This window comes from Rutidosis leptorrhynchoides, chromosome 2 (assembly GCF_046630445.1).
Source record: "Rutidosis leptorrhynchoides isolate AG116_Rl617_1_P2 chromosome 2, CSIRO_AGI_Rlap_v1, whole genome shotgun sequence".
NCBI classification, from domain to species: domain Eukaryota; kingdom Viridiplantae; phylum Streptophyta; class Magnoliopsida; order Asterales; family Asteraceae; genus Rutidosis; species Rutidosis leptorrhynchoides.
In genome coordinates, this window is record NC_092334.1 from 604,860,911 (window position 1) to 604,876,412 (window position 15,502).

A 15,502-nucleotide genomic window follows, 5' to 3' on the forward strand; every position below is an offset into this window, starting at 1 on the left:
TCAGTTTTCTACTGGTTTTTTTCCTTGAGGGATGACACATTTTTCCCATGTGTCACTTTTCTTGAGCGCTTCCATTTCTTCCTCCATAGCCTTCTTCCATTTCTCAGATTTCATGGCTTGATCAACATTTGCTGGGATATTTTCAGAGTATAAAGCATAGTTGAATTTTTTTGCTTCACTGGATAGGTTTCCTTGTGCAATATTAGCCATAGGATACCTTGATCTTTGAGCTTTTCTTTCTGGGGAATACCTCTTTGGTGGAATTCCTCTGTTGGTCCTTTGTGGTAGGACATACCTTTCTGTATTTTCAGCAGAAGTTGAGGTGTTTTGTCCTCCTTGTTCATTATTTGAAGAAGTTTCATTTTGATCAATGGTTGGTGATTCGGGACTTGGATTTGGTAATTCAGGGTTCGAATTTGGTACGGGATCAGGATTTGGTAATTCGGGACTAGGATTTGGTGATTCGGGATTTGGATTTGATATTTGAACATTGTCAGATTTAGGTATCCAGCTTATCCAACTGAGAGTGTCATTATCTTCCTTCTTCCCCTCACTCGTGAGATGGGTATTATAAAAGTATTCAGTTTCTATAAAGTTGCAATTCATTGTTGTGAAGACATGATGTTTTCTAGGACTATAACATCGACACCCCTTTTGATTTATGCCATAACCCACCATAACACATTTTTCGGCACACGGATCAAGTTTGGTGCGTTCAGTTTTTGGAATGTGGACAAAGAAAGAGCACCCAAAGATCCGTGGTTCAATATTTAGTGAGATTGGTAGAGTGTGAAATTGAGATAACGTATCTCTCGGGGTTTTTGTGCCCAAAATCTTTGTAGGGAGTCGGTTAATAAGGTAAGTAGCGGAAGCAAGAGCTTCGGGCCAAAAACTTCTTGGAACATTGGATTCAATTAATAAGGCTCGTGTCATTTCTAAGAGCAGTCTGTTTTTTCTTTCGGCTACTCCGTTTTGTTCGGGAGTATGACCACATGAAGTTTGGTGAATAATCCCATTTTGTTCGCAAAAAGATTTCATTGAGGTATTGAAAAATTCACCTCTGTTATCAGATCGTAAAACTTGTATGTTTTTATTAAATTGGGTTTTTATCATTTTATAAAAGTGAAAAAAAATTTCAAAAACTTCTGATTTGTGTGTTAAGAAATAAATCCATGTCATTCTCATATGGTCATCAATAAACAGGACAAAATATTGAAAATTCTTTCCCCCAATGACCGGAGCTGGTCCCCACACATCAGAATGAATAAGAACAAAAGGAACATCTTTCCCAGTATTACTAGGTTTCAAAGTACTGCGGTGACTTTTAGCCAAAATACAAGTTTCACAATTTAAAACAACATTCGATGGAAACAAACTAGGAAATAAAGCATGCAAATATCCGACTGACGGATGACCTAATCTTCTATGCCATAATCAGGCTTCTCTCGTAGGTGTTCCGTGAGCAAGTGACACGGTGCCTTGTTGAGAAACCTCGTCAACATAGTATAACCCCCCTTTTTCAGTGCCACGTCCAATCAACAGTCCTGTCCGAATGTCCTGCAAGATGCAGAAAGTCGGATACATCAGGACTTTATAGTTTAGTTCTTTTGTAACATGACTTACCGATAACAGCTTATGAGATAAAGCTGGAATATATAGACAATTAGGTAATTTAATAGTTGGCGAAATTTCAATGGTTCCCCCGCTTTTAACTTGAACAATCCCACCATTAGCTGTTTGTACTTTATTTTTTATAGGTTTAGTCTCAAAAATAATGTATTTTTCGTCGAAAGTCATAGTATCCGTTGCCCCCGCAATCAAAAATCCATGAATTGGATTTTAATGTATTTGAGGCAACATTTGTTTCAGAAAATTTTTTATCGTTGTGTAATTTTGCTAAGGCAGAAAAACTATTTTGACACAAAATAGGAGCGGGTCTAGTCCGTATATCTACTTTGGGTATAGTTTTTCCTTTAAGCCCAATATGACCTTTCCTGAAACAGGCCTTAGGTCCACTTTGTGTAATAGGTCCATGGTGTCTGGTGGAAATAGGGTTATTGGACAGTCCATTCTTAATGGGTTTATTCGGTTTTAACAGCTTACTAAGCCCAATCCTTTTATTACTTAATCCCCCATTAATCCCTTTCCCTATCACAACATCAGACCACGATTTAAAATTAGGGTTCTTATTAGATACAAAAGGAAGATAGAGATTGGTACCATCGGTGGTGGCTGTTGCAACACCACCAAATCCATTCTCTGATTTGCTGTTGCCAGCGACGTCCTCGTTGCCCACAGCTATTGTTCCTTTCCCTGATTTCTTGTTCCCATCAGGCCACCACTCTGGATATCCCATAATTTCGAAACACTGCTCCCTTGTATGTCGTTCCTTCCCACATTTGGAGCATTTGAGCTTCGATTTGTCAATTTTTGAAGGCCTTGAAGAGAAATTCGATTGTGGCTTTTGATAAATTCGATGAGATTTTATGCTTAACCCAGATCCTTCGGTGGCACTTAACCCTGAACCGACATCTTGTTAGTTTGTGAGTTGATTACTGTTACCAATGATCTGTTGGTGAGCTTTCTCCTTTCGTACAGTGGCGTATGCTTCTTCCACTGTTGGTAATGGGTTCAATCGAAGAAGCTCTCTTTTGATTTGATCATGCTGTCGATCGAGAGCATTTAAGAATTGGAAGAGTTTTTGCTCTGCTCTTATCTGATTATACGATTGAATGTCAGCAGAACACTTCATTGGGTTAGGGTCTCTTCTCTCTATTTCACCCCAAATACCTTGCAATTTGATCCATAAATCTTCGATTAACATGTTTTCTTGCTTGATTTCATTAGCTTTAACATGTAGATCGAAGGTTTGAAGTTTATCTTTGCCACTACTGTAGGTAACCACCAGGGCTTCCCACAATGCTTTGGCTGTGGGAAATTCGGTTAGGTTGCTTGCAAGATTTGGTTCAATATTCTGTATGAGCCAGGAGAAAACGACCAAATCATCTTGCTCCCACTAGTCATCTTGTTCTTCTGGTGGATCTGTGATCGGATGGTTTAGAAGGGATTTGGACTTTCCTCCTATTGCCACTTTGATCATCCTTGCCCATAATGCATAATTTTGACTATTAAGGGCAAGGTTAATCTTTAAACTATCAGATAATTTTGAATGGTTGGGTTGGGATTAAAATTTGATTTTTTAGAAGATTGCTAAGTTGGGTGGCTAAATCATTGTTGCTGTTGGTTGAGTTTTCAGGTTGAGTATGGATACTGTCTGTTTCAGACATTGTAACCCTCAACTTTTGGTAGATGATTTGAGATAATAATGGTTGTTAAAATAAAAGGATTGCAACCATAAGCTCTGATACCATGATATCAATCAAGATTTAAAGATTAAAAGGCTTTGTATTATGAATTCGTAATCTGTTGTTTTGCAAGACTGATATGATTTTTCATTTACAAAGTATTGGTCTTTATACACACAATGTCTAACAGCTATATCTAAAAGGAGTTAGGCTCCGTTAACACTTTTGGAACCACTCCAACCATAAAGGGAAAGATGTAACTGCTAGTGTTTGACTTCTATCCTTTATATGCTTGATGCCTATGTTGTCTTGTGAATATCTAAACTGGGAATGGATGAAGAGGTCTTTAATCTGATCCCAAGACAGTTACTCAAAACATCATAAAGCATTCTTCAGGTATTCTGACAAGATGAAAGGCTTTCGATGTATGTTTAGTTTCTTTGTTTTAGCTATTGAAATTTTGTATATTTAACTGTATATCGGCTAGTCTCCTAGTCAACTTGTCTACCATTTGAACGAGAAAAAGAATCGGGATAAAATACAAAATATTAAAGTTACGGAACATCTTGATACCTTGTGACCGAATTCTGCCATCTTTAGGACTATAGGAATGAATTATTACTGGTTTAGTGATCCCGGATTTGCGGGCTTCCTATCTGCCATTTGCTCTTTTGTTTTGTCATCTCAAAGGCGAAATAAGAAATTCGAATCAAGGAAACTAGTAATTTGTGTATCAGAATCATTCTAGTTTATTGATGATCAACATATGTGTCAGTTTGGGGACTAGCCCGTCCTGACTCATAAAATTACTTTAGAAGTCGGTCAACAATAAAAAGTCGGGTCAACTAATGGTCTGAGTCAGCCGATTCGAGTCCGAGTCTTTGAAAGTCAAAAAGTTAGGTCCTATATACCCGCTATTATACGGGATATTGATTTACTGTATATGTTAATGAATCACACACAATTGCAAAATTAACAAGATTGCTATTTACTAGAAGCACAAGAGTTAAAATTCAAACATGATGAATTACATTCACTAATTAATCCCTCTTTAACAAGCTATCCATCAGCAAACTTCTAACATGAATATGAGGAGTACAAATATTGAATCACAAAAGACCACAAGTTTATCATGATTAGGACTAATACACTTCCCCAGTTAAAATAATGACTAATACGCCTTTCACATCACATTTACCTTACTACCTATCCTTCTTTCGTTAACGTAGCGAGGTAGGTATCATCAATATCCCCCTTTGTCAAGTTAGTAAACGTTACGAATAATATGCCTTTCTTCATCCTAGCTTTCACATCACTAGGCTGATACGTCTTCTTTGGTAAAGGAAACTCAAATTTGTCGGTCATGTCTTCGAAATGTATCATGTTGTCTTCCAAAAAAACCTTCAACTCATGACTATCGACTCCATACATAAATCGTACACGTAAAATGATACCTTCATCCGTCCCCAATAGTTGTATGTCATGTAACATCTTACGCATCCCAACTACCAGTGATTTTTCCACATCTAAATTGAACATTAAGTACCACCAGCCACGAGGATCTAACGCCTTAAACACGCGTCTTAGCACAATGCTTATAACTGAGGACAAAATAACCACAATAAGTCGGTTACAACTTACATAAGGATAAATGTATCTGTTATGTGTATTTTTATTCTTTATAAGATAAATAAACTTTGTATATTTAACCCCTGTATTATATATTTACGAAAATACATACACCTACTGTATTATCTCTATAGTTAATTAACACTTATATTAATATTAATAAACCGGAACAACACATTATTTCACACTTAACACAGTACATATTAACAGGATGATAATTTGTTCTATATTTTAGTATAAAGTAACTCAATACACAATTACGGAGAATTATTGACTAGAAGCACAACAATTTATATTTAACATGGTGAAGTACTTAATTAAATGTATTATCTTAATACATAATGTAAAATAAATAGAAATAATGCAAATTAAGATAATACATTATGAATATGAGGAACACAAGTAAAATAAATAGAAATAATCAGTATAACTGAAGTTAAAGAGGATTATTATTTAAGCTAAAGTAAACTAAGATTATTATTGACACGATGATTAACAAAGAAATTATGATTAAATAAAAAATAATTAAAAATAAGAGTAACGATGAACTACCGGAATCATCATTAGAGACATGGACGTGGAACTCCTTGAACAGCATCAGCCGTGAATTCAAAGCACTGGTGGCCGCCACCGGCCGGACCGGAATGACAGATGCGGTGAAGCGTGTGGTTGTACGGAACGACCTGGAAATATTTGCCGGAGAATTGCCGGAAATGTGTAGCCTAGAAGCTTCTGGTTGACGGAATGTAACGCCGGATCCGGTGATTACGTTAGAAGCATATGATTTATCTAATCCGACAAATGAGCCTGTGATGACTTTAGGGGTTTTCTGTTGACGTAATGAACCGCCGGAGTTGATGAAGTGACGAAATGTCACCGCAGAGGTGTTCAGATTTTTGAAAACAAGTGAGGAAGCCATTTCTAGTAGAGGAAAATGAAGCAACAAGCTTCTTTGTGGAAAAAGTATGACAAAATGGAGAAGAATGTTCTAGAATGTTCATTTTGTTATGCGATTCGGGTCATGTCTATCCGAATCTTAGATTTGGGTCCACGTAGTTTGTGATTTTATTAATTTGGTAAATCAATTATGAGTTGCGTTTATTTTTGTTTGCTAGTTTTATGAACACTGACAATACCCTTTTTTGTAAATAAAAAATTAAAGAGATTTTCGTTAACATGTAATACTCGGTATTATACAATTCAATACATATTAACTATAGCATTAAAGAATGTCAATAAAATATTTAAAAATAATAATCGAGAGATCAATTGAGATATTTTCTTACAAGTATAAAAATTATTAATATAGGTTTTAGAAAATTTATAGTATTATTACGTTTTATATGTAACTTATGTGATGCCCTTGATTCCTTGAATAATCAGATCCTTAGTTGTTTTAAGATAATAATATGCATCTGAACCCATATATTTAATACTCCATCCGATACGTAATGTTGTGTGATGAATAACAATTGATCGATGTACACGAATGAAGAGTAAATGATCCGTTGATTTGGTATCCACTTACTGTGGAAAGACGAATTCAAGTGTAGTAAAAAGATGACAGACAATAGTTCTATAGTTGTCAACCTCTATGATGCGCTCTTCATGTCTGATATATGGAAAGTATTGTTGTTATAGAAACGAGACGATGAGATGGCGATTTAATGAAACTGAGACTAATCTGATGACAAAGATCGAGAACAAAGCGAGAAAGTCAGGAAGACATAGCTGAGAGGATGGCAATTCGCATTAGTTTAAGGTGGTGAAATTAGTTTATGAGTTTATCAAGAGTTTTGTATACCCCAACCTTATAGCCGGACTCCTTTGATTAGAGGTTTAGTTATAGTTATGTTAACCGAGTCCAACCCGTTTCCAACTCTAGATGAAATGAGTTTAACTTGGATAGATGCGATGTGCGCAACGGTAAACAATTAATTCATCAATGGAAAACGCAGGTGCAATAATGAAAATAGTCTTCCATGTACCCGCCCTTGTGGCCTGATGGGTGCAACCAACACGCAACACCTTGTGTGTTGGATGAGGGTAGGAGGTCTCAAGTTCGAGTCCCCTCCCTTATAACATTCGAGGGTACTTACCGATTTATGGAGTGACCCAGAGAGGTTTTACATACCCGTATTCCAGGATTTCGGCTCGCTCAGCCTGCCCCTCGGGATGGTTTAAGGATCGAGTCTTGTAATGAGGTTGGGGTTTCCGCCCGAAAGCGCGTATGTGCGTGAAAAATGATCGGGTGAATGGGTTATTCCAAATACTTGCCTTAAAAAAACACATTCTAGTACTAAACAATTTTCATTGATATACACAAAAATACATCTTTCTAGTAGAGAATTTGGTATCATTTTTGCTCAGTGCAAAACTCTACCGGTTGCCCATTTTTAAAACTGCTAGCCGTCAATGTATTAGACATCAAATATAATCTTCATTTTTTTTATCATTTAAACCACCAAATCACCAGGACACAACCACGTACCTGAGATTATAGAATATCTTATGACGACAAAAATCAAAGATAGCTAATAAGGTATCAAACTGAGAACATATTACATTGACTGATATAAAACAAGAGGGAAGACTGATACTGCTCAGAAAAGAAAGATGAATTTTTGACATAAAGATTTTATCCCGATTGATTTATTATCATTCAGGCTTGTAGATGAAAATGGTTTTATGAAATAGATCACCAGAGATATATGAGCTCGAGAAACATTACACCTGTGTGTAACATTAACTCGTACTCTTAACTTCGCCTGCTTGGCTGTTGCTTCCTCGGAGGCAGAAAAATATACCTTGCATAATCACTAAGAAAACACACAAACTTTAAAAGAGAACACAAACTCCTATTGTAAAAGTCGGTAGTCGGGGACGAGTCAGCCAAGAACTTGAAGGGATGAGACGGGGATGAGTTGGGCGTTGACCAAAGTTAGACTTTTAGTAATAAATAAATTAAACATATATATTACACATAAATATATCGAACATAAAACATAAATTTAGTAATAGATAAATTAAACATATATATTACACATAAATATATCGAACATAAAACATAAATTTAGTAATAAATAAATTTAACATATATACGTGACACAAAACTAATATGAAAAATTATAATTTTTTTACTTAACATTGACTTTGACTTACTTTGACCGACTAGAAAAAAAAAACACTTAACGAGAAATAGAAATGAAGGACAAGTTGGTTTGAGGAACGTTTGGTCAAAGACTTTGACCCAAATTTTTAGTGTTGACCGACTTTTAAGGCATTTATGGGACGTGCTAGTCCTCAAACTGACACGTCAGCCGACTTATACAACAATGATCCTAGTACAACATTGTTTGGAAACGAAACATCCCAGCAAATATTACCCCTTCTAGTAACCTCCATGATATTGAGAGTATATTGTTCAAAAACAAAATATGCTAATTTAGTTGGTGATATGTGCACTTACAAATCAAAATATATATTATTATATTTTTAATTAACTAAAAACACTAATAACTTAGGAAAATTGGCGGAAGCAACTAAAAGAATGGAAAATGGTCCAGCCTAGAATTAATAACAACGTACTTGAAGAAGATGATTATGCAGCCAATCAAGAGTTTGTGGAAACGTTGTAGCAGATATATTAGCGATATCCAACAAGAGTAATCCTTATGAGCAAGATCCAAACTAGTTTCCATGATCAAGATGTGATGTAAAGGTACCTGCAAATCAAATGAGCACAAATAGTCCTGAATGGTTTTTAAGTTGGCATCCAAATCTATCTTTTCCCTGAAAATGTAATTAAAAAAAAAAAAAAAAAAAAAAAAAAAAAAATTTATACACTAAAAAAACAAGATAACTTCAATATATGTTTACCCTAATCAGAAAATGTAGAAAAAGTGTAAGCTAATTGCTATACAAAGCTCTGTAAATATTAATACCTGGATTGAATACTTATCACTGAATTTTCGGCTGGTTATCCACTCCTCCAGTGCAGGTGAGATGAAAGGCACTCGGTGTATGTTTTGTTTCTTTATTTTGAGCTATTGGAATTTTGTATATTTAATTGTACATCAGCTACTTCCCCCTATCCCTTTGAACGAGAAAAAGAACTGGATAGTATACAAGATTATTAAAGTTTTAAATGACGAAACATCATGCTACCTTAGTGATCGAATTCTGCCATCTTTAGTCAGCTATAGGAATTATTACGGGTTCAGTGACCCCGGATTTCTCCCTTACAACAACGGGCTTACTATCTGCCACTTGCTCTTTTGTTTAGTCATCTAAAAGGCGAAATAAGAAATTTGAATGAAGGAAACTAGTAAATTGTGTACCGGGAATCACTCTAGTTTATTTAAGATTAACATCAACCCAGTGTTGTAAAAGTCGGCCGAGTCGGCCAAAGCGAGCATCAAAACTCTCCTCATGGGACCGAGGTTTGAGGTTGTCACACACGCGCAAACGAGCACAACAACAACAACAACAACAAAACACAATCCCACAAAAGTGGGGTATAGGGGAAGTAACATGTAGAAAACTCAAATCTCAAATAAAAACTCTCCCCATGGGACCAGGGTCTGAGGTTGTCATACCACTTTCAGGAGAAGTGCCCTAAGTAACAACAAGAAATGTGATTATATATGAGGTGGGTGGTGATCAAAGAAAACAAATTCGCCAACAGATGGAAACGACAACATTGTGTCAATTTCAGGTGCTAGTTTTGAAAGTTTGAAGCTTGTCTCTGAAAGTTCTGCTACAAAAGTAGGTTGTGATCAAGGAAGTAACAAGGACGATGACAAGGAAAAATATTCAAATATCAAGGATGAAATACATTGTGGTTCAAAGAGTGAAGAAGAATTTGGTTCTAACAAAAAAAAAAAGGGTAAACCGACCCTCTGACGGCCCAACACTGACCGGTCCCACGGCCAATATGTGAGAGGAAAATCGCGTAACCCATGATTAAAGGGACATGGGGCAGGGATTGAACCCATGACCACCACGGTATGCTGCATGTCCCCCAACCACTTGGCTACCATCGCGGGGACAATTTGGTTCTAACAACGTTAGGTTGGTGAAGAAAAATCTTTAAACGTGAGTTATTACTTTTCCTTTCTTTTTATTTTATTATTTTACCTTTATATTATTAATTTAGATGTAAGTTAATTGATTACTCTAAAGGCTAACTATATGACATGTACGTATGTTAACCGGCTTGTCAAAATTTACTACATTTTGATATGGAATTTTTTTTTTTTAACACTTAAGCTTATCATTATTATTATCCGGTGTGCAAAACATGCATGTCAGTGACTATCTGTGTATTTGAAAAGATATACTCGTATGTACGTGGTTCTTAAAAAAGGTCTCACGTGAGAATTCGTTCATATATTAACCAATTAATACATTTATAGTATAGTAGTGCTTTTTTAGTGAAATCATTTTTGTTTATTACTATTTTGTTCAACTTTTATTTATGTTGTGGTGTTGTTGTTGTTGTTTTATTTATGTGATTTTATTATGTCAGTGACTTTGTAGTATTAGGATACACACATAAAAATTGTAAGAGTTAATTGCTGTTTGTAGGGAAATGCTTATGTATATTTGTACTAACAACAATTAATTTGGACAGTTTATCTGTGTGTATCTACTACTACAAAATCAATGACATAATAAAATTATGTCATCATCATCGGATATAGAAGTTAAATAACATAACAATAAACTAAAATGATTTCACTAAATAAGTACTAATATACTATAGATGTATTAATTTGTTATTATCTGAATAATTCTCACGTGACTCCTATTTTAAGAACCACATATATACGAGTATATCTTTTCAAAGACAAAGATAACCATAAACATCCATGTTTTGCACATTGAATAATAATAATAATGATAAGATTAAGTGTTTAATATTTTTCCGTATCAAAAAGTAGTAAATTTTGACAAGTAAATTAACACAGTAACATTTAGAGTAATCAATTAACTTCACCTAAATTAAAAATATAAAAGTAAAATAAATAAAATAAAATATAAAGAAAGAGTATTAACTTATATTTAAAGAGTTCTTCACCAACGTTGTTGGAACCAAATCCTTATCCACTCTTTGGACAACCTTGTTTATCATCTTCAATATTTGAATCTTTTTCCATTTCATCGTCCTTCTTGTTACTTCCTTGTCACCCGCTACTTTAATTGCAAAACTTCCAGAGAAAATCTTCAAACTTTTAACACTAACACCTAAGGATCAACACAATATTGACGTTGCCGGATTAGAATCTGTTGGCAATTTTGTTCTCTTTAATCACCAACGCCCCATACATAATAACATTTGTTGATGGAACGTAGCCAAGGTTGTAAAACTCGCGACTCGGGGAGAACTCAGCAGGAGGTTTTTGAGGAGTTCTCGGCAACTCGGGAAGAACTCGAGGGAGAACTCGGATGTTGACTTTCGTTGACTTTTTAGTTTTATAATATATTTTATATATATTTAGGTTTATAGTAATGATTTATTAACTTATAGAGCCCATATATGTTAGTCTCATCCCATTTATTTATATTTTCCAACCCCCAAGAATATGAAAAAGGAGAGAATAAAAAAAAAATGCAGGTTTACCGGCGTTGGCCAAGGTTGACCGAGTTTTGACCGACTTTGTAGCCGAGTTCTCGTTTCTCCGTTCTGCCGATTTCTCCCCGAGTACTTGGCCGAGTCGGCAGAGTTTTGCAACCATGTATGTAGCGCACTGCAACTAGAGGCGCCTTCTACAAGAGTTTGCTTGATGGAGCAACTTTGATCATGGCGGCCATAACTAATCTTCGTCTCTTGTTAGTCTTGAATTTATCAGCCGGCTTAATTCATTTTCTTTGAAATATTGTGCAAGTAAAAATGGAATGAAAATAGGTTACAAACAATAAAGGTGTGAGTGTGCGTACAACACACGCGGGAGGGGGTGATTTGTAATACTAGCAACTTTTATATTAAGTGCTCTTTAGATATTGGTGTGTGTGGATATAATGATATATAATGTGTGTGTGCATATATATATTACTTACGTCTGTTTAGAGGCTTACAGCAAGAGTCGTTTTATAGATGTCCCTGTTGATTAAAATCAGTAGCTACATTCATGAGCTTAATACATCAATGCAAACAGACACACATAATATTATATTCCATCTCCAATTTCCATTACATATCTCAAATTATACTTTTGTGAACTAATAAAATTTGAAAGAATGATTCATGCATTTCTGTAAGGATTTTTGCGTATTTCTATATCACGTCTATTTGATGATCTACTATCTGCAGTCATGTGTACTTAACAACTTAAGATATGAGTCGCTGTGAAATTGGGGCTTTAATTTCTCATTTGAAACCTTAGGCTTGTGATTCATGCATCTCTGTAGGGATATCAAATGGGTGTGCACGTTTTTGTGGGTATTTCTACAGTCTTTTTGACGATCTACGGTCATTTGTACTTAACAAGTATACATCTTTTGGTCTAAGATCTCTTTCCAAAATGTGTATTCAAGTGGAAAAGAAACATTGTCTTAGTGTCAGCTATTTATGTGGACAAATAACTAAGCAGATTAGTGTCTATATGTATCCTAAGTACCTCAATGATATTGGTTGCCCATCTTTCAATGCTTTCTTCAAATCTCCAGTCAAACCTACGACAAAAACATGATTCACACGATCAAATAAATTGTTCTATATTGTTTCTAACTCCATCCGAGCCTTAACTAAATTCTATACATTACCTTTTCTAACGATTCAGCATTCTCTACAAAATTCTGTGATTAGCTCCTTTGAGGAGCTGAAGTCTCGTGCCCATATAGGTGAAGATGTCAAAGGCGCACTGAGATAATTAACAGAACTATATTTACAACTAGTCGATTATATAATGGGACAAACACAAACATTTTAATTAAAGAAAAAAAGGGCACCCAACACATATGTCGAAATAAACTAACCTGTAAAACATTTGGCAAGTTTAGCCTTTGTGCAAGTTGGGTAGTAATTGTAGACTTACCGACACATGCTGTGCCACATACAAGAATAACCAAAAGTACTCTTTCATGGTGAGATCTGAAACGCAAATGAATACAAGAAGCAAGATAAATAAAATGAAGTGTTTCCAAAAAATCCAAAATAAAAAATGAAAATGTATACTAGTAGTGTAAAAAGTTTAAAAATGATTGCTTTGTTTTCTATATACAAATTCAAGACAACCGAATTACTCTCATTAAATAAATATGATCAGCAGTATTAGTTTCAAATGGCTTATTTATATCGAAATCATAGATAACTTATTCACCATATGCAGTATGGATACTATATTTGGTTACATTAAATATGATAAGCATGAGCAATTCATTGATCTGAATACCATGACTTAACGATAGTGAATTGGATATTGAGTTTCAACCTGTAGCCTAACCTACCATAAAATGAAAATGAGTCTATACATTGCCATCATCCTGTATCTATTTATGTACTCTTGCGCATAGCCCCGTCAGCAACAGGAAAAATGCAAAATCTTAGTAAAAAATTTATGATTAATTTTAAGAGAAGCCATAACCATCATCATTCTCTTTGGTAACTAAGGTGGCATTACTTTAAAAGCAAAAAAAAAATCTTTATAATCCGAGTGCCATAAGTCTGGATATCCTGATCAATTAAAGGTGCTTGAAAGTTAAAACATGTCTAATGGAAAGACCATAATCAGCATTTGCAGATGAGTAAAACTAAATAATAGAAGAAAAACATGTTACAAGGAAGTTAATAATCATAACTTGAAGCTTCTACGAATTCTTCAAAAAAATAAATTGGAAACAAAAACTTAAAAATTCTAACAGGTATGCAGAATGGATGAGATCTTAAACGGTCATTTAATAAGTTAGTATACATATTTCTATAGTATATGCATTTGATTAATAAAAGTTTGAAGTGATAAGAAATTATCTTGTAGAAGCGGACTTTTGGAGATAACTACGACTCAAAGCAAATATATGTGAACTTTATTATCTGGAGCAAAAGGAAAAATTTGAATGAAAGGTATGTATATGGAACCCACTTGCAGAACAAGTATTTTGTTGAAGAAACTTTGTAAAAGTATTATACCAAGATTCAAATGTCAAGGTTATTAATTTAAAAACCGATATGTATTCCAGATTTCAAAAACAAATACAATATACAACCGAAAAGATATTCAAAGAGTTTTTGTGGGTTAACCCGACCAAGAACATTACCACAACCAAATTATCATTTTATCCGCATCCAACTTCAGCTAACTTTACCATGGCCCAAAACACACACATATTTCCCTATTGATTAGGCCAGTGCAAAAAGACTTGCTCGTATTTATTTACACGATTCATTTTATTTTACCATAGATCCGACATCATGGTTTCAACACAAAGGATAACGAGTCCATCATGGGTGCAATCATAGACAGCTGCATAATGAAAACACCATTCAGTTTTGCCCTGTCAAATATGGATTGAATACTCACTTTAAAAAATAAAACACATGCTTCAGATCTAACATGAGACAAGAGACATTTTTTAGAGGACTAGTCACAAACACATAGTGACCAACAACAAAGCCGTCAATTAATACAGAATTTAATATACCAACAACAATGTATTGTACAAGCCACAGCATGAACCCACATCATAACCGTAAATTTTAAATTGATTTTGATAAACCAGAATCAAATCCCAACATCAAAACCGTCAATTCAAACAGATTTTAGCATACCAACATCGAAGGGACATTTTATTACAAGCCACAAACGTAAATACACATCAAAACCGTCCGTTTTTAGCAAACCAACATCGAAGTGACATTTTTTACAAGCCACGGCATAAACCCAGCACCCACATCAAAACTCTCATGATTTAAACAGATTTTAACAAACCAATATCGAAGAGGCATTTTTTACAAGCCACGGCATAATCCCACATTGAACCATAAACCAACAATTTTAGGCCAGATAAGCATAAATCCTGTTAGGATATTAGGACCCAAACAACGCTAGTAATTCTACAAGATTACTAGCCGAGTAGTGATACTATCAAGATCACTCAACCCACTTAATGAACGAAAGATAATAAATGCGAAAATGTAAGAACAGCTATACCATTGGGATTGTGATCACCACAATTAGACTTTTTTTTTTTCGTTTACAAAGTAATATTAACAGCTATACACAATTAATTACGTTTTCACATTATAACTCAAACCTTAATTTAGTTATTAGGAGTATTAAAGTGTTACTGTAATCGAATTGAAAAGAGGAAGAAGAAGATGAATTCGTTTAAGGGATAAAAGAATTTAGAAACAGCATTAAATCAGAAAAATGGTCACGGTTTGATGGTTAAGAGGTGTTTGACATGAACAGGAGGTCTCGGGTTTGATTCCTCGGAATGGCAACTATTTTTTTTAAAGCTATATGGAGGTAGTTTTCCAAAATCCAAATTATTATTATTATTATTATTGTTATTATCATAAATTATTATTATTAATGATAATATTGTTATTATTATTTTCATAAATA

At 34.6% G+C, this 15,502-nt stretch overlaps 1 protein-coding gene and 1 long non-coding RNA gene across 6 annotated transcripts; both read right to left on the reverse strand.

The window, feature by feature from the left end:
* LOC139889967 (uncharacterized) lies at positions 1 to 1,038 on the reverse strand. The gene has a single exon (XM_071872875.1). It carries the CDS (start codon positions 1,036 to 1,038, stop codon positions 1 to 3), a length of 1,038 nt encoding a protein of 345 aa, XP_071728976.1.
* A 6,179-nt stretch (positions 1,039 to 7,217) lies between these two features.
* Positions 7,218 to 15,117, reverse strand: LOC139894608 (uncharacterized). Of its 5 annotated transcripts, none has more exons than XR_011775101.1 (10): positions 15,086 to 15,117; positions 14,332 to 14,398; positions 12,915 to 13,029; positions 12,702 to 12,799; positions 11,560 to 12,611; positions 9,102 to 9,223; positions 8,879 to 9,030; positions 8,523 to 8,726; positions 7,668 to 7,753; positions 7,218 to 7,425 (listed from the first exon to the last, which is right to left on the reverse strand). It is a non-coding gene; the product is annotated as an uncharacterized lncRNA (long non-coding RNA). The 5 variants fall into 5 exon arrangements; XR_011775103.1 differs by having other exon boundaries at positions 8,879 to 8,980; positions 14,193 to 14,398; XR_011775102.1 differs by having other exon boundaries at positions 8,879 to 9,024; positions 14,193 to 14,398.
* Between the last annotated feature and the right edge of the window lie 385 nt (positions 15,118 to 15,502).

Coding starts and splice junctions, on each gene's coding strand:
- LOC139889967 (XM_071872875.1), bottom strand. CDS start 1,038: ATGAAATCTTTTTGCGAACAAAATGGGATTATTCACCAAACTTCATGT.